General features: G+C 27.9%; 2 protein-coding genes across 5 annotated transcripts; both read right to left on the bottom strand.

Annotated features, from left to right (window-relative positions):
- On the bottom strand, window positions 1–4673 carry LOC126898832 (A-kinase anchor protein 10, mitochondrial). The gene is made up of 8 exons (XM_050673236.1): window positions 4238–4673; window positions 3910–4081; window positions 3500–3818; window positions 3314–3437; window positions 2263–2402; window positions 1828–2202; window positions 1696–1772; window positions 1–181 (listed from the first exon to the last, which is right to left on the bottom strand). The coding sequence occupies exons 2-8, from the start codon at window positions 4040–4042 to the stop codon at window positions 30–32; spliced, it is 1320 nt and encodes a 439-aa protein (XP_050529193.1). The 5' UTR covers window positions 4043–4081; window positions 4238–4673; the 3' UTR covers window positions 1–29.
- A 4636-nt stretch (window positions 4674–9309) lies between these two features.
- Window positions 9310–19329, bottom strand: LOC126898711 (NFX1-type zinc finger-containing protein 1-like). 4 transcript variants are annotated; one of them, XM_050673022.1, is made up of 8 exons: window positions 17646–19329; window positions 17277–17576; window positions 15863–15946; window positions 15447–15713; window positions 11718–11860; window positions 11382–11643; window positions 10831–11026; window positions 9310–9567 (listed from the first exon to the last, which is right to left on the bottom strand). In XM_050673022.1, the coding sequence occupies exons 1-8, from the start codon at window positions 18976–18978 to the stop codon at window positions 9465–9467; spliced, it is 2688 nt and encodes an 895-aa protein (XP_050528979.1). In that variant the 5' UTR covers window positions 18979–19329; the 3' UTR covers window positions 9310–9464. The 4 variants fall into 4 exon arrangements, with proteins under 4 accessions (XP_050528979.1, XP_050528996.1, XP_050528986.1 ...); XM_050673039.1 differs by having other exon boundaries at window positions 17277–17510; XM_050673029.1 differs by having other exon boundaries at window positions 17277–18056; window positions 18183–19329.
- Between the last annotated feature and the right edge of the window lie 39 nt (window positions 19330–19368).

The following is a 19368-nucleotide window of genomic DNA, read 5'->3' as shown; positions in this document are numbered from 1 at the left end:
TTAAAAAAAAATTGTTTGACTGAAATAATTTATTCAATGTCAGAATCACCATAATTATTAGCCATAGTTATACTTGTTACATCCTTTACAATCATTTCAGCAATTTGCCATGCCATATCTTCTTGAATTTTAGCACCATCTTTATTTACAAATTTTTTCATCATTCTTTTTATTCCAGATTCTATAAAACGATGAATTTAATTTACTAGATATGTGTAATTGTATAGTATTTAGTAGTAGTATATTTTATTAAATTATTTATCAATAAAATATATACATTACCCGATACCTGTAATGCTACAGTATCATAATAAAATGATCCCTAGACCACATCTAAATAAAACTTAATACACTACTATAAATATATATAAAATTTGTATTAATAATTAAAAACATAACAGCATAGTGCATTTCTTTTAATTAAGTTAACAACTTTCCTAATAGAAACTTACTATTAAATGTTGTAATCTATAATTTTAAAATTTTTTTCTGGGTTAGTTTTACTACATTATTAACTATTTTTTATTTATTTTACTAACTCATTTAATGTATGGAGGATTGCTCATAAGGTAGATCACAGTATTATTTTATTTCATATACTTTAAACGAATGTGTATTTTTCACCCTAGAATATGAAGTTCATAGTTTTCCTCTAACTTCTATGTCTTGCTGCCACCCACTACCAATGTTGTTAAAGCTCAATGTGCTATTGCACACTGATGTCCCTTATTTTTCAATTAAAATTAAAAAATGATTTTTGTTTAAAATTGATTATGTACTCTTGTTACTTCTTAATTTTTATGTTAATTGAAGATTAAGTAAAGATTGGTTGGATTATAAAAGCTTATGCAAAAATTCCAAGCGTGTGGTAAGTGAAGCAAAGTTTAAGAGGTATGAGTTGTATGATGGGCTAGGAACAAAGAAAGGTAAAAAAGAAGTCTATAGGGTTGCAAAAGTAAGAGAAAAACGGTCTAAAGATTATCACAATGTAAGGTGTATAAAAAGTGATGATAAGAGAGTGCTAACAAATGATAATGATGTGAAAAGAAGGTGGAAATAGTATTTTGAAAAATTACATCAAAGATCAGTGACAATAAGCGAAGTCGTGATAGAAAAGATGAAAACTTTGACATATTAAGAATTACTTGTGCAAAAGAACGGTGATATTGACGAGGATTTATGACACAGGATTTAGTGTAGATGGATGAAGTGGAGAGAAGCGTCTAGTATGTAATGCGATAAGAGAATTCCAATGAGACTGAAAGATAAGTTCTATAAGACTGTAGTGAGACCAGATATGATGTATAGTTCAGAGTATGGGTGGTTGACAAGAGAATAAAGCAGAGAATGACTGTAACAGAGATGAGAATGCTTAGATGGATAAGTGGAAAATAGAGAGTGGAAGACCATAAAAGAGATGGAGATATGTTAATGAATGCAATATGAGAACGACTGATGTAAGCGTAGATATGTGGGAGATCGTGTCAAGTGGAAGTTTGGGATAAGAATGGATGACCCCAAGTGGTTGGGATTAAGGTGAGGAAAAAGAAGAAGATATTCTCAGTGTGTTTTTTTACATATTTCACTCCCATTCTCTAAACCCCCTTTTATAGCTTTTTACTTTATTATTACTAGAATTTTTATTATTTATTAAAATATAAATATTAAGTAAGAAACAATAGTGAACGATCATACCTTTATTTTTATCCGGATCAGGTTCTATATTCCTTTCAAACCGGCCATATGGGTCAACCCTTCCAAAACTGAGTCCACTAAATAATAAATTATTTTTAAAATTAAAAATATAATTAGAAAAAATGCTCAAACCTTTGTTGTCTTTTACGCCACAAAGAATCTGTACTAGCTGAATATGGTAAAAAAGAAGACATTGAACGTTTTGAATTAACACTGTATTCAGATATTGACGAACTTGAAGAATCATTATCTTGCGAACTTGATTGATAAAAGTTGCCTGATTTTATCAACTCTGATAAATAGCGTACGTAATGTTGAGATGATAAGAATGGATTTAAGCATTTGTGGCGCAAAAACGATAAGACAATCAAAACCGCAGAGTTAAAACATTGACCTAACATAGAAGCTGATTGGCTAGATATGTCTACTGGACACATAGATTCTTCAACAGAAATTCTCACTTCATCTGAAAATCCAAGTGCACATGTAGCCTGAAGGGATAGATATCTAAAAATAATATAAGAAAATAAATTTTGAAGCAATTATTAAAAGCTAAAAGTAAATTACTTTTCATAAATATAAATTGCATCATTTTGAGCTAGCTCGTAATCAAATGATTCATTTTTAAACTGGATAACACATCGCTCAAAATTACAAGTAGCTAACCAAAATTCTACTAAAGATCTGCACCCTTCTCCATCTAAAAACTACAATCACTTCTTAACATGTTTTAAATAAATCATACATTTTTATCCCTTGAAATTTATTGAATTTTAAAACTAACAACTTTTTACTTTATTTAGATAGATTATGACTTTTTAAAATCTAAATAGAAAGAGTACCGAGAAATTTTTAACCATAAACATAATAATACATCAGTTTCTCCTTAATTATACAATTTTATATTTTGTAAATTATTTAAAATTCCATGTTACCATTAAAAATGTCAAATAGAGAAATAACAAAGAGAGATGTATTCACCTTTTTTTTTAAATAGAAATTAAGATAATATAAACATTTTTAAATAAAAAATTAGAGTTTATTTTGTACTATAGAAAATATTAAACAAGGCATAGTTAATCAAACACCACTTACAATTTATAAATGATCACATGAAACTAATAATGAAAATTTATCTAAGTAAATTGTATTTATTTTATTTTTAGAATAATTATACAATATTTTTAATAAAATTTTTGTATTGGTTAATAATTGTTGTTATTGTATTTTGTGGAAACTTTATTTTAATTCTGAGTATTACTCAAAGGCAAACTATTTATAAATATTAAGTAGATAAATTATAGATACATTATATAAATAGTATGTATTTGAAGCTAGATAAACTTGTATCCAAAAATTAAAAAAAAATGAATCTTTTTCTACGAAAAAAGTTTTGACTTTATAGAAGTGAAAATCCAATGTAATAGCTGGTTAGAAGTTTACAAAGACATGTTTTTAAAACAATTTTTTTAGAAGTTTCAAGTTATTGTAAAATTGGTATATTACTATATCTACTTCTTGAAATAATTCATATTTTCTCTCATAATGAACAAAAGGAATGAAAAGTTGATTGATAACTAAAGGTAATCCCTAAAAGAATTTTTAAAGTATGCACTACCTCCATAAAATAAGATAGAAGTCCATCTGATAGTAAAATGTCTCCCAATGTGACTTTTCCACTAGTTAAAATATCTACTTGGTACTTGCAAAACATATCAGTCTGAACAAAACTATTCCAATACCTTAAAAAATTTTAACTATTATAGCTTGATAAAAAGTATACTTAAACAAGTTTTTTACTTACTCTTCTAATATTACATTAATTTTGTCTATTACTATTTTGGAGTCATCACAATCCAAATTTTGGCCTTTCAAATTTAATTTATTTGTTATCGAATCAGGTATATCAATTTGATGGTGTGTGATGATTTTTATAGTATTTTGATGTAAAAGCTCATCATTTATTTTAGAATGACGGTATAACTCCATGTATAATTGGTAAAGTGATAATAAATTCTTATGATCTAGGAATTGCTTAAATAAAGACAAAATGGATGTATTGTCCGATTCTAATGCTTCAGAAAATCTTAATGATAATCTACACTTTTCAAGTGGAAAAAGTTCTATAGTTAAAAATATAAAAGTTAATATATATAAAATATAAAGTTAATAATAAAAACTTATAATAAAATATTATTATTCATATAAAATTACCATATTCCTCAAACACATAATTTTTTAAAGGTAATGTCCCATTTTCTGAAATACAAAGTGGAATATTACTATTGTTGTTAGGTAAAATAGATGAATTCTTCTTAGATTGGATGTTTTTCCAAAAATTGAGCATCGTATCATATTAATGATTATTTCTTTACACTATCTGAATCTGAAAACAAATTTTTTAATAAAATTCTACTAATTTATGCAAATTTATCAAAAATAAAGTTAAATTTCAGTATAATATTTAAAGTATAAATTATTATAGGTATGTAGTAAATTATATAAATAACTAAACATCTATATCTAGAGAATTCAAACTTACCATAAGTTAAAAGTAGAAAAATTTTTAAGTAATTATTTTTGCCAAAAATGTTTTTATTTAATCATAATAATTCGCACTTAAAAGTTGTTGAATGTTGATGATTAACATTGTTATCATTAAATTTTTATAATGTGTTATCATTGAAATGATAACTGTATCACAGAATCATAGATCTTATAAACATGGATAGTAAATTGAGAGTATTTAATTGGGGTTACGGAGATTGCCACAAACTGATAATGCTTCGACATTCATATACTCCGACACTGTAAAAAAATCCTCCGAATACATTTACTGCGATAACAATTACTACGAATACCAGGTTACAAAAATTTGGATTTTACTACGACGATGAATACTTCGAATAGGACTATTAATTGATTGCTCCGAATGAAATTAGCTCCGAATATCGATTGTTCTCGAAATCGATTAAAAAATTATGAAATTTCGGATTAGATGAGTATCGTAGCAATATATTATCTAATGGAAAAATATAACCCTTATCACTAATTAATATAATAAAATAGCGTTATAATTGATTACTGTATATTAACGAATAATTATTACAATAAAGGTCCTCGAAATATAGCCGACTTTTGATAAAATAGGTTCATAAAGGTAAGGAAAGGGGCTTTGAAATAGAACAACCCCAGTTATATAACTTGTGTGAGCCCTTAAATTTTTTTTTTTTGGAGGGGAAAGAAAAGCGATTCCAATTTTCGGACGTAAAATCTTTTTTGCCTTTCCTTATTAGTGCCTATTATTATAACATTTAATTAGTTTAGTTAAAAAATATAGGGGTACGTGTCACTGATGATAGGATTCGTAATTAAACTAGCTATTATTATTATTATTATTATTAACACTACACTATTATTATTCGTCTATACTTAAGCCAATAATTTTTCACTTCTATTTTAAATATTAGAAAAAATCTGTGTACACGATAAAAGACAATTTATTTTGTGTGTTGAGAAGCGATAAAGATTTCCACATTAAAATCTAGACTAGATATAATTTTAAAATTAATTAATAAAATATTTTTACTAACTAATAGTAGTGATGATACACAAGTTATAACATAAAATAAATTAAATGGACTAGACATCTTTGTTACTTCATTAATAATAAAGAAAAATGTATTAAATGTTAGTTTACAAGTGATAAGTATATATTTTAGGGGAATAACAATTATTTAATATTATATAATATTTAACTACTGATAAATAAAATATCAAAGAATAACACTTGTGAAAAATAATGGAGTACATTGTTAAAAATATGTGATGTCTAATTTTGTAACAATTTCATTGTAATTATTATTAAATAAATATAGTTTAAAAAAACTAAAAAAAACACGCTTTTAAAGCACATCGAACTAAAAAGTTAAAAATAATTTTTAAAATAAGTTTAAAATAATTATTTTTAATTTTTTAGTTCGATGTGCTTTAAAAGCGTGTTTTTTTTAGTTTTTTTATACTATATTTATTTTTTACTTTTTAATTTCATGTTATGATAGTAGTTACTATCAATATCATGGTTGTAACGGGTAACGGGAAATCAGGGTTCGATTCCAAGGAGGGTGTCTGAGAAACGGTTACCACATCCAAGGAAAGCAGCAGGCGCGTAAATTACCCACTCCCGGAACATGGAGGTAGTGACGAAAAATGACGATACTGAATTCATCCTTTGTAATCGGAATGAATGAGTTCTATATTTTTAAATAAGAATAAAGTGTGTTAATATATATTTTTAATAGTAATTAGAATATATATATATACATGTAAAGCGACTTAAGTACGTAAACGTATCATGCATTAGGTATAGCCGTGTTTTGTGGGCGGACGGGTCAGACTAATCTTAAACCTGAGGTATAAACGGCGGTAGGAATATATACGTAAGCCGTATGACACGCGGATGATAATGGTCAGTCAAAATAAAAATTTGTTTATATATATATAATATTGATGACACGCACGTGTGTACGGGTACGATAACCAAAAATAAATTTATACAGGAATAGTATTGCCGTCGTGTGATGAGCGAGGCGTGGGGTGGGGAGAATGCGTTATGACAGTCTAGTCTAGACCAGAGGTTCTCAAAGTCAAATAAATCACGGACCCCCATCTAAAGACCTAACCCTGATATGTGCTCGCGGACCCCTGGGGGTCCGCGGACCACACTTTGAGAAACTCTGGTCTAGACGACAGAATATGCGATAACGCGTGGCGTTTGGAGAGTTACAAACATACAAACATACATACATACAGGTGAAACTAATATAAGCGTGTTAAAAAGGTACGTTACAATCATTATTCGCTATTGTAATGTTACACTGTCAATAGCTTATGAACAATTGTCTACATTATAATATCATACCGTACATTATCTTTAATTTTATATTCTACATTCCAATCCGTTTTAGGTATGGAAGATAAACTGGACACTCTTATCGCCTCTAATAATTATATAAAATCATCCCAAAACAAATTAATAGCTTCAAACAATGAAAAATTTTCTCGGTTTGAGAAAAAAGTTGATGAGCTTTTAGAACGTGTTTCTACTCTGACAAAAGAAAATGAATGTTTAAAAAGTGAACTAGCTACCTTAAAAAATAAAGTTGAAACGCTTGAAAATAACGAATCTTATCTCGTAAATAAAATTATATTCGAGTTTATAGATAGAAATTCTAGATCTCATAACGTAATCTTATTTAATCTTCCTGAAAAATCAGAATTTAAAACTGAAGGCAGTAACATAATTAATGAAATTATGAACACAATGGGCTTAAACGTACTTCCAGTAAACTATTCACGTTTGGAAAGACCATCAGATAAATGCCGTCCACTAAAATAAACTCTCCCAAACCCCGGAATTTTTACTTTACTTCGTTCTCAATCGAAGTTAAAATTACACCCAAAATTTAAAGAATTAAAATTTTCGTCCGATCGAACTGCTTTTCAAAGAGAACAAATGTTAAACTTAAGAAAAGAGCTCAGTCAACGTAGAGAGAATGGAGAAAGTAATATAATCAAGTATAAAAAAAATGAACCAAAAATAGTTTCTTCGACAAAAACGCATAAAATCAACTCCATTGTCTCTCAACATCTATTACCAAAATATACGCAGTGTAAACAACAAATTATCATTATTAAATTCACAAATACCGTCCTCAAATTTCGATGTCTACATTCTAACTGAAACTTAGCTTTCAAGTGCCACTAATTCCTCAGAAATAGGTTTCTAACAAAATAATGTCTACAGAGCTGACAGAAACACTAACACCAGTGCCTTTATACGAGGTGGAGGAGTTCTAATAGCTGTTAATAAACACTATTTTCTAGGATACTTTGTACTTCTATTAATAATTTAGAATAAGTTTTTGTTTTAATAAATTTAGGTAAAGAATGTATTATTATTGGTGCGGTATATATGCCTGTACGTTCTAATAAGCAATTTTTTTAAACCACTTTTCTACTAAAATTTACTTTTAGAAAACACTAATTGCAATATAATATTATTAGGAGATTATTATCTACCTTCTGCCACGTTTTGTGATTCTGAAAATTTTTTTAATGAACTAATTTTTATCTTAAACCTACTACAATTTAACAATATTTAATGGTATTACTTAAGATAAAGTAATTTCAAATTATCAAAACATTGCAATCGAAAAAAACGTAAACCCAATAGCAATAATCGATAAACTTCATCCACCGATAAATATTTACTACACCTGTAATCAATTGCATTACTTGAATTTTAAAGAACCCATTTATTTATGGAAAAAGGTAACAATTATCCTATTTTGAATTATTTACACTCTCTTAACTGGAAATTGTTATTAAATCATGATATTAACATACATTTTTCCAACTTCTACTCAATTTTATATTACGTTATTGAATTATACAGGTGATTTTTTTATCATAACCCACTCAATTACTTACAGAATAATAATAATTTAAAACATTTTTTTTATTACTATCTTTAGTTATCATTTATCACCTCTCTTGTTTCTTATATTTATAAATGACATTGTAAATGTATTGAAATACTCAAAAATACTACTCTTAGCAGATGATGCGAAACTATTTATGCCCATTAATACTATTTCCGATGCTATTTGCTTTCAAACTGATATTCATAATTTCGCTTTGTGGTGTAATGATAATGGTATGACTCTCAATACAAATAAATGCTCTATCTTATCCTTTACACTAAAAAAACCCATACTGCATGAATACTTTTTAAACAATCATCTTCTTCAAAGAGTAGATAATGTAAAAGATCTGGGAGTTACATTTGATACGAAATTAACTTTTAATGCACACATTAATGAGATAAAAATAAAGGCTACATCTAATTTATATTTCATAAAAAGAAGTTGCCACGAATTCTTTTGCGCAGATGTCCTTAAGGCAGTTTATTTTTCATTAGTAAGATCTCGCCTTGAATACGCTTCACTTGTTTGGTTTAATAATTATTTTACTCAAATTCATGACTTAGATTCAACACAAAATAATTTTCTAAGATATTTATTATTTAAATGTAAGGCTGAAAGGATACCTATTCTAGTTACGATGGAGTTTTAGGGGTTTTTAATATTAATACTTTAGGTTTGAGAAGAAACAGTCAAAATTTAGTGTTTTTATATAAACTTATTAATGGTAACATTGATTGCTCATTCCTTCTTGAGCGTTTACAATTTAAAATACCTAAAATTAGCACTTGAAATAAAGATTTAATTTACGTAAAAAATATTATAATCTTCTCCCATTATTGTTTAAATGTTAGCGGGTAATATGGCTGGTGCGGAATTTTTCGTTTGTAGTAATATTAATAAATTTAAATCTTTATATATTAAATAATCATAAAATTTATAAATTTATAATCTATAATATATATATATATATATATATATTAATTTGTGATTTAATTGTTACGTGTTCTCAACTGTAATCATATTTATATATAAATTGTATATGGAGTGGTTTCCGTATTACTATTATTAAAACCAATAGCTTCTAAGCTATGCATCAAAACTAAATTATTGAATAATTACTTTTGGATATGGATTTGTATTTAATTTTAATACTGAAAATATTATATGACTAGTTAATACAAGATAAATAAAATAAATAATAATCGACTTTGACTAGATTAAAATAAATAAATCCTTGTTATAAATGTTCAAATTCTAAGCCGTCAAACAAAACTAATGATTTCAAATTGGTTGACTGATGATTTCATAAATAATATTCTTACTATATTCCCATAATAATAACAGAATATCTCTCAAGGGATATCGTATAAGTGATTTGGAAGTTCTGAAAAGAAAAAAAAAATTTTTAATATTTTAATTCTTAAAAAAAACTTAAAAGGAGAAACATTCAGGGACCAGCTGTAATAGATTAGAATCATCCCAATGATACATGTTATTCCCCTTTTCAAATTTTTATATGATTTCTAAATGACAATTTTAATTATTTATGGAAATATTTAACATATAATAATAGAATAAATATTATATATTATAAATTAAATATATGTATAAATAACCATACAATAACTTAAACAGTTACACACACCTTGCCCCATATTGGTTACCTCAGCCATAATAAGGTTGCATCAAGGTCAATAGCCCATGTAAAATTCGATCAAATTGTTAAGACAGAGCCGACCCACCCCAAATAGTTGTGGTAGAGGCTATGGTGATGATGTGAAATAAAATTGTATTTAAATTATAGTGGGCTAGTAAAATATTTTAAACCTAAAAAACAATTTTAAAAAGATTTTTTACAGTAATATATATATGTGGGTACCATTGGTGTCTAGATGGCTCCACTTCCAGGGTCCGGAAGCAGATAGTGGTATCATTAAGTATTATAAAAAGGGAAAATTAAATTAAGTCATGAGTCAGTTGTGAGTCGGCTAAGACGTGTTTTTTTGTGTACATTTTAATTCATGTGTATTTTGTTTTATAAATGTTATTTTTGTTTGTGAGTATTTAACAGGGCTTTTGTGTGTGAATAAATATATATGCATTAAATAATAGTATTGCGTCTTTGCTTTATTTCTGTGGTTGCCTGTTGTATTTCCCACACACACACATATATATATATATATATATGATAAAGGGGTCAGTCTGGCCTATTGGGTAGAAACGTATGTTTTGGCGCACAGGGTTCAGGGTTTGATCCCAAAAGGTGCCAACGAGATTTTTCTTGTGATTTTCTCATTGGTGGTGTCTGGTCTTTGGTGTAATACCTATCCTGTCCATTTGCTTAGCCCAGAATAATCTTTAACTCCCTAACATATGAAATAGAGCCATTAATTTCTGTAGCATGTTAAGTTCAGGAAATAGAAGGATGTAACTAAGAATGTGATCTTATATATATACATATGATAAATCCCAAGAATTCATTTAACACATAGCTTTTTAAACATCATGTTATTTTATAATAAGTAAATAGTTAACTGCATAAAAAAATTGTAACACTTTTACTTATATATAGGATTATAGGATTATAGTATATTATATGTTATAATAAGTTGTGAATTATTTTTATTTTATAAGTTAAGATACAAACCTGCAATTAATATTTTTGCACTTGAAAATATAACTATGATCACGATCGCGAACATGACAGCTACTTAAACAGTAATGTTTGCATTTTAGTTGATGAAGACAAGGCTTTTTACATTTATTTGTTACAAAATCTTCATGAGTAGTAACTTTTGAGAATGTACCATAATGTATTGAACATTCTAAAGTTAAATCACTTCCTACAAAAAAAAACATAATTGTTACAAATTTAAATTTTCTGACTTTTCCATGATTTTCCAGTCAATATTCAAAAAAATAACATATTTGCTTAATGTATAAGTATACATTTTTATTAAAAAGAACGTGTGATTTTATTAATCTCCCCATTATTTGTTTACCAATTGGAATTTTGGGAATAGATTCAACTCCAAAAATACCTCATTATCTAAAGTATAGCTTGGAGGGTATAGATTCTATATCCTCTAAGCTCAGAATTTAAGTGAAGACATAGTTCAAAAAAGTTTAAATAAATAAGTTTTATTATAAAGTTATAATAATAAAGTTTATTCAAATAAAGAAACAAATTAAATTTACCATAACTGTTTTGATTTTTCAAAGAACTATAAATTGAACTCCAAAGATCATTTTGGGTAATAAGATTGTTAATATTTCCTATAATGTACAATCCAATTTTAGCTCTAGTAAGAGAAGAGTATATTCTATTTTCATGTTTCCAATAACAAGAATCTTGTTTGTTATATATTGTTGATAATAATACAATTTCACATTCATTAATTGCACAGTTGTCAACTAAAGACACATTAATATCAGATACGAGTGAAGATTCTTCTTTTAGCTGAAAAATAAATAAAAAAGTTCACTATACCTAAAGGAATAATTTTCTTTTATACATTTTATAAAATATCTTACCTTATTCATTAGTAAAACTTGATTTTTATGAGATGTCAAAATTAAAATGTCTTCCGATTTATAGTTTTGAAGACGAAGATATCTTGCAAGGCTAATCAAAAAATTAGCCTCATGTAAATTTGTATTATTACTAAAATCATATTNTCTTCAACGAGGGTTGAGCTCCGATGAGCAGCAAGACAGGTGTATGATCAGAGGCTGGATCTATTAAATTTATAATTTCGGTGGAAAAATGATTAGGAAGATTGGTGATAAAAAAGTCGAGGTTGTCTGGGTGGCGGTTGTTGTGTGATGGCCAGTACGTCGGAGAGAGAGGTGCTATTACCTTGAGATGATTGTGCAAGATGAAGTGTTGAAGAGCTCGGCCCCTGGTGTTGGTGTAGCGGCTCCAGGTTTGGTGTTTAGCATTGAAGTCAGCGCCGATAATATGCGTGAAGCTTAAAGTTTGAGAGAGAATACTCAGTTCAGCCGAAGGAAAAGGTCTTCCTGGGGGAAAATAGCATGAAGAGATGGAGATAGTTTGAGAGTTTATTTTTATTGATATGCTTGCTGCTTGAATATTTGTAGACAGATATGGTTGAAGGGGGAGATGGTCAATTTTATTAGAAATGAGGAGAGCAGCACCTCCATGTGCAGTACCATCAGGGTGGTCTGCTCTAATTATATCGTAACCAAATATCTTAAGTGAAGAGGTTTTAGTAAGGTGAGTTTCGGAAATAAGTGCTATTTGAACTTTTTTTTCATTTAAAACTAATTGTAATTCATTTAAATGTAGTAGGATGCCGTTAGCGTTCCATAGAAATATTGAGAGTTGTTGAAAGTTATTTGTTGGCATTATTTATAAGTTTATCAATGACTGTTGTAAGAAGTGAAATAAGAGGATTTATTAATGCTTTAAATTCATTGATAAATGATGAGAGTTGAACAGACATATTTTGGTATTGGTTTTGATTGGTGTTGGTGTCTTGAGTATGAGAAGAAGAATCTTGATTTAATGGAGGGAAATGTTGTGAATAAGCTTGGTGCGTAGTTTCAAATGTAGGTTGACGTGGAAGGGAACTTTTATTTGAGATTTTTTTTGAAGAGTTCTCTAATAATTTTTTTTTAAGATCCAGGTGGGATTGGCAGCCTCTAAAGTTGGCCGGGTGATTACCACTGCATAATGCACATTTAGCCGGAGAGCTGCGTTCTTTGGAGCATGCTGTTGTCTCGTGTTGCTCGCCGCATCGGACACAACGAGGTGGATGATGACAATAACTGCGAGTGTGGCCATAATTCTGGCAACGGTGACATTGCGGAATTTCTTTTTTAGGGCGGGGTGTTTCAACTTTGATTTTAGTATAACATAATGTAGTAAGTTTGAATATATCGGAGTTTGTTGGATTCGGTTCTAAATCAATAAAGAAGATCGGGAGGGGGGAATTGGTAGTCTTGTTAGTTACAGGCATTATGTTTCGAGTGATAAATCCATTATTTAATAGTTCTTGTTGAATAAAAGAAGTATCGATTGAATGATGCAAATTTCTGATTACAACACGATATGCTTTTTCCTCTTTTAGTTGGAATGAGTGAAATGAAACGTTATTATTCTTGAGGTAAGTGACTACTGATCGATAGGAGTCAGAGCTGTATGTTTGGAGTTTAATACCTTTGGTGGAGCTTTTGCAATCGAATCCAGATTCATCAGTTAATTGTTTAATTTTTTGACAAAAATTATTATAGTTTATTTGTTCTTGAATAAATATAGGAGGGGGTTTTGAAGTTTTATTTTCAGGGATAATTGGATTTGTAACTGTAGTTTCCATTGGTTGAGGTTCATTAAGAGGAGCAATCGGTGAAAAACGATTTGCTGTGATGAAAATATTAGTGTCTGGTTTTTTTGTGGTGGGAGAAGTGCTATTTGGCGATCTTGGACGTTTTGACTGTTTCGAGTTTGATGTGACTGGTTGCCAGTCAGAATCGTTGTCAGAGAAATCCGAAGGGCTGTTGGCGCCCGTTTGGTCTATTAATGATTTGGAGAGAATTAACGGTGGTATGGTTTTATTTGTTAGATGTTTATTATTAGGTGATTTTGGCGTTTTGTTGTTAGTAGATATTGGGCGATTAAAGTGGCTCATAATGATGTAGGTATATGAATAATATTTATAGTGCAGTAATTAATAATATTTTAAAAATATAAAAATTTGTAAGATAAAAGATACATTTTTTGTTAACATAGTATGATTTTTTTTCAGGAAGTGCAATATAAATGATATACTAGATCCATTCTTAAAGTATCCGAACTCCCCCTACAAAATCGAGTGGAGCGCATTCCAGCGGGCAGAATGGGTTCAGGGTAATAGAGGGCACTTCCATCTACAAACCTTTTTTTTGCTACGGTCGACATTTTGCTTCCCGCCCTAGAACTGCCTTAGGCAATACTTCAGGGCGGCCAAAATCACAAAAAAAAACTCACACCACCATATTATGAATTAGACCGAAATTAATCAAGAACTGATTAACAGCTGTGTGGCCTCCCCCGTTAACCAAATTCCAGAGTGGAATCCGTTAGCTGGGTTGCACCACATGGGGATGGGGGCAGGACTTTGGCAGAGGGTTGGCAAAATAACTCATAAACAAATAAATAACTTAAAACAAATTTCTAAGGTGCCGGCCTAAATCAGCGCCTCGGATCCTCTTGTACCGAGCGGCATTACTGCCTCTATCATATGCGTTCTGCTTCCTCCTTCTTTTTCAAGACAAATTCAGCAAAAGCCTGGAGGAGTCTCTACGCCTTCTGGCTCCTCAACATCAGATCCACATGGAGCCGACTTGGCACACCGAACTTCTGCTCGCAACAGACTGAGTGGAGTCTGGGTTAGAAAATGGAAGTGCCTACTATCACCCTGATCCCTTTTCGCTCGCCAGAGACCGCTCCACTCAAAGATGTGGGGAAAGTTCGGATACTTTTGAAATGGACCCTATATTTCTACTATAATATGATACATATAACTTTTGAGTAAGTTAATAAATTTGATATTTTATTACTAACTTATACATTAAACTCTACTCGTAAACAATATAAAAAATATCCTTGATTCAAAAGTCCAGTAATTCCTATCTCAATAAAGTAACTTTTAAAAAACTAATCTAATATATTAATCTTTACCTAATAAAAATCGTTTCAATATACAATTAGCAGATAGAAAATATCATCTATAACAAGTAGCATTTGTTCAGGTGTCAAATGTTAATTATAAATCTTCTGTTATAGGAAAATGTATAAATGTTATTTTATTGAATTTTTACATTACCTGAAAACTAACACTACCATCTAATTTGTAAGCCTTTATAAGATTTAAAATTAATTATTAATTCAGATAATAATTAATTTTTTTTAATATCTTATAAATATCAACAGATTATTTTTAAATATTAAAAAAATTCAACAAAATGACATCATTTTCTAAAAAGTTAAACTACATCTAAAATTAAGTAAAATTAAAACTATATTAAAAATATTATTAATTTAAAAAAAACTAAAAAATATTAAAAATATTAAACTCAAAAGCCACAAAAAAATTAATGAAAAGTCGCGGATACGTATTTCGGAAACAATGTTACCATTATCAACGCTAAACACATACTGTTTATATATGTTTATATTAAAGTATGTATATAATTACAATTAAATAAAATTTTATAAAGAAAATATTGAATAATTAAATATATATATATATATAAATATTACCTTAATGCAATTGTGATCAAGAAAAAAAACATTTTTAGAAATTCCATTAACACTTGGTAAATTTTTAGTTAGTTCACTGTTTTTTAATTTTTGATTAAAACATGGTAAAACAATTGATAGAATTTCTGGTCGCATTCTGAATTGTTTAGTTAGTTGATATAAAGGCATACCATTATTAATTAATCTATCTATCAATGTTTGATTAAAATTATAACCTTTGGCTAAACTGTAAGATGATAGTTTTGGCCTTTCAGGTTTTAAATCACCTACATAAAAAAAAAATTAGGAATATATAAGTTTAGTTGTTATAGAATTTCCCATGCGCTGAGATCTATAAGTTCATTGTGTGCATAGGAATATATGAAGTGTGAAAATATTTTTATATAAATATAATAAAAATCAAAAAGTATTTTACCAATTATAATCAAATGTTGTACATGTTCCGTTAAAGCAGCAACAATAAAAGGTTCTAAGGTTTCAGCTCCTTCTTCCATAATAACTAAACATTTTATTAGTCTATAATTAATTCTTTAAGCGTAAAACAATTACATAATTATTCATCAGAAATGATCATCATGATAAAATAATTATCATAGATAATACTGCACAACACTATTTTGTACTAATATGATAGTAGATTTTGAACATAATTTCATCAATGATTCGGAATCTAGTCTCCTAAATCTAGAATTTTCAGATTGATTCTAGTTTTTGAGATAATTGCTAACTAGTGAAAATATGTAATTATAAATTTAAGTTATAGGGACTAGATAAGTTATAATTATTGTAAAATGACTGTCAAAATCAACTTTGACATCATATGTAGTGGCTTAAACTTGAGATATATATATTACAAGTACTTCTTACATATAGCCCATTTAAGTCTTAAATGAGGTTTTTGAAAATTATTACCTAATTTTTACTAAATAGTGATTGTCTTAAAAACTACAATCAATTTAATAATTTTAGATTTTGAATCAGCAATGAAATTTCATTCAAAATTTATTATTTTATTGTTTAGTGGGGAAAATTCAATTTTTTGTAATGTAGTGTAATTAAATTATTTATTAAATTGATTAATAAATAAGTACTACATAAGTTACTAAAAGATTCCAATAGTTTTTATTACTATTATTTATAATGTATATGCCTCAACTGCAAGATTATTTAAGACTTTAATTCTACAAATGTTTACTTTATTTTAAATAGTAATGTACACAGTCTCACTGTAAATTCTGTTTCAGTGTAAAATTTAATAAATCTAAAATTAAAATCTAACTATAATAAATTTGAATGTAAATAAATAACATAAAATAAGTTTTAAAATATGAATAATTTATTTAAGGTACTCTAATTCATGATACCATAATATTTCTCTTCAGATTTTTGAGAAAATTATGATATAACAGAATTTATTAATAAGAAGCACAGACGTTTTAGTCTTTTAGTAGGAGGATGTATATCAACAACTATAAAACATTTAACTTACTTATCAATATCTTATGATAGAAAAAGAAGTTTCAAATTAACTATTGAATTCATTGGTGAGATTAGAAATCTACATTGTTCCTGTTATACACATACTCTTTTTGATCTCATATATAAATTAAAAATGTATATTATATACGTCATCTAATTGTTATAAGGTTATAAGTATGATATACACATATCCAAACATTTTTAGGAGTTTAAGTGAGCATATCAGATAAACTTTCAGTAAAATGTCCATCCTATCAAATTTAAAATTTGCCTTTCAAGGGACAAGAAAATTTTTAACAGAAATTATAATGAGACTATGTGTACACAAACGAACTTTAAAGTGAACTTACCAATAGGTGGTTTTAAATATTCTAATAAATCTTTGTTTTTTACAGCTCCAGTTGTAGTCAGGCCTATTACATATATCCCTTCAAATATATCCATAGTCTGAGTTAGCCTATTTTTGTCAAGTCTTTTATACAATTCAATGTATTCAATCCAAATTTTGTTTATCATATTTTTATATGTTTTTACAATTCTTTGTATCCAATGATAATATAAAGTCCACCTTTGATTAGCTGGCACTAAATGTAAATCATCAACATATATTTGGTCATTTTGAAGATGAAGATAATTAAATGTCAACATAGCTTCAAAATTATCAAGGAACTTCTTTAAAATTGATATATGCTGTGTTATTTTTAGTGAATGATACTCACTACCATTGGTCACTTCTTCAGTTAATTCTAGCAAGCATTGCTTTATATCATTAGGTTTTAAGCAATGTTGATCATATTGGTAATTAAATGAATTTTTTTTCATTATTTTATCGACAGAAAAAGGATGAAATAGCCAATTCAAAAAATCCCATGAATCTGTAAATGTTGTACTTGATACTTCTGGTATTACTTGTTTTAAAATATTCCAATCTAAAATACCTTCATACAACTGATCACATTTTTTATAATACTTTAAAATGTCTTCTTCTTTAGATTTAATACAGGATTCTAATTCGTTGTCAATTTTTAAATTATGAAGTTTTACTATTTCTTTTAAGCTATGTTTTTTTAAAATATTATGCTTTGATTGACTACCAATTCTAATAAGTTTATCTGATAACTTAAGTATTCCTTTTAAAAAATGATCTAAGGTAAGATTATTATTACAAATAATTGCTATAGGGTTTTTTAAACGACTATTAACATACAAATTTTCAATTAAAGTTTTAACAATTCTCTGGCCTATAAAAGTTTTACCTGTTCCTGATGCACCTTGAATCAATACACATTCTTCAGTTAAAGCTGCTTTAAAAGCATTGAACTGAGTACTTTCCTGCTGTAAATACACTTCTGATGGCCATTCTTCATCCTTCAAAATATTAAATCTATAATCATCAAGATCATAAATTTGAAAATTTGAATCTCTTAAGTATTTGGGTGTACTAGGTATGTTTTTGGCTTCTACAATGTATTCTTTCATTGGAAACTGTTGAGTATTCATTTGTTGAATTCCTTTAAGAGTCCAATTATAAGGTACATAAAACTGTTCATACTGAGCCATTAAGAAGGTTGTGTTAGGAATAATATCTAATTCGCTAAGCATCTCAACATGTAAAATACCAGAATTAAGATTATCTTTATCATCTTTTAAAACAAGTCCAGTATAAAAAGTATTAAAGTCATCCTTAGAAAACAGTAATAGGAAGCCATTAATAAATAAATTTACATTAAAATGAGTTGGATCAAACTTAAAAATTAAACCTAGTTTATTACCAACAAATTCTCTAGATCCATCAAAATGAACATTATTCACTACTAAGTGAGTACCATCTGCATTTTTATTTTTACGATAATATTGGACTGCTTTTCTTAATGGATAAATAAAATCTTCACGCAATAATTTAAATTGAGTATCTAAATAGTGTTCTTCAGATTTATATGGACCTTTATCAAGATTATATGGAAGTGAATTCACAAAATCAATGTCATTTACGGTTGGATAAATAGTGTGAGAACGAAATGATTTGAAAAATTCTTCAGGCAAACCTCCCATTTTTACGATTATTTTCGTTTCAACATATACATTACTGATTCTTCATTTATATTGATGAAACTCATATACCTATTACTTTATTTATAAACTATTCATGTGAACACTATGCATATGATAAAAACATAACATAATAATATTCACTCTTTGAATAAATAATTTGATAAATTTCGTAGTGCAAATATAGTTTAAACTTTTAAATAAATTAGTAAATTATAATATTGAGTAACAAAATAATGATAAATCCATTTAATCTTATAAATTTTATTTACAAGAATTAATAAGACCACTGTAGAAAAAATTGTAGAATTGTTATTATCATTTAACCGCAGAATAGATAAGATCTTATCCATTTTGTGGAAGAAATAGGAACAACCAACCTTACAATTTCTT

The sequence above is a fragment of the Daktulosphaira vitifoliae genome, unplaced genomic scaffold (assembly GCF_025091365.1).
Source record: "Daktulosphaira vitifoliae isolate Bord-2020 unplaced genomic scaffold, ASM2509136v1 Scaffold_1, whole genome shotgun sequence".
Classification (NCBI taxonomy): domain Eukaryota; kingdom Metazoa; phylum Arthropoda; class Insecta; order Hemiptera; family Phylloxeridae; genus Daktulosphaira; species Daktulosphaira vitifoliae.
The sequence above is the reverse complement of the archived record's forward strand: the minus strand, read 5'-3'. Positions and strand labels throughout refer to the sequence as shown.

Bases quoted from the DNA above. Each gene is read 5' to 3' on its own strand.
- LOC126898832 (XM_050673236.1), bottom strand. From the start codon at position 4,042: ATGCTCAATTTTTGGAAAAACATCCAATCTAAGAAGAATTCATCTATT. The intron at 2,203-2,262 runs GTAATTTACTTT...TATTATTTTTAG, and splicing joins GCAATTTATATTTATGAAAA to ATATCTATCCCTTCAGGCTA. The intron at 1,773-1,827 runs GTTTGAGCATTT...TTTATTATTTAG, and splicing joins TGGCGTAAAAGACAACAAAG to TGGACTCAGTTTTGGAAGGG.
- LOC126898711 (XM_050673014.1), bottom strand. From the start codon at position 18,978: ATGGGAGGTTTGCCTGAAGAATTTTTCAAATCATTTCGTTCTCACACT. The intron at 15,714-15,862 runs GTAAAATACTTT...TTTTTTATGTAG, and splicing joins ACAACATTTGATTATAATTG to GTGATTTAAAACCTGAAAGG. The intron at 9,568-10,830 runs GTTTGTATCTTA...TTTTCTTTTCAG, and splicing joins TGCAAAAATATTAATTGCAG to AACTTCCAAATCACTTATAC.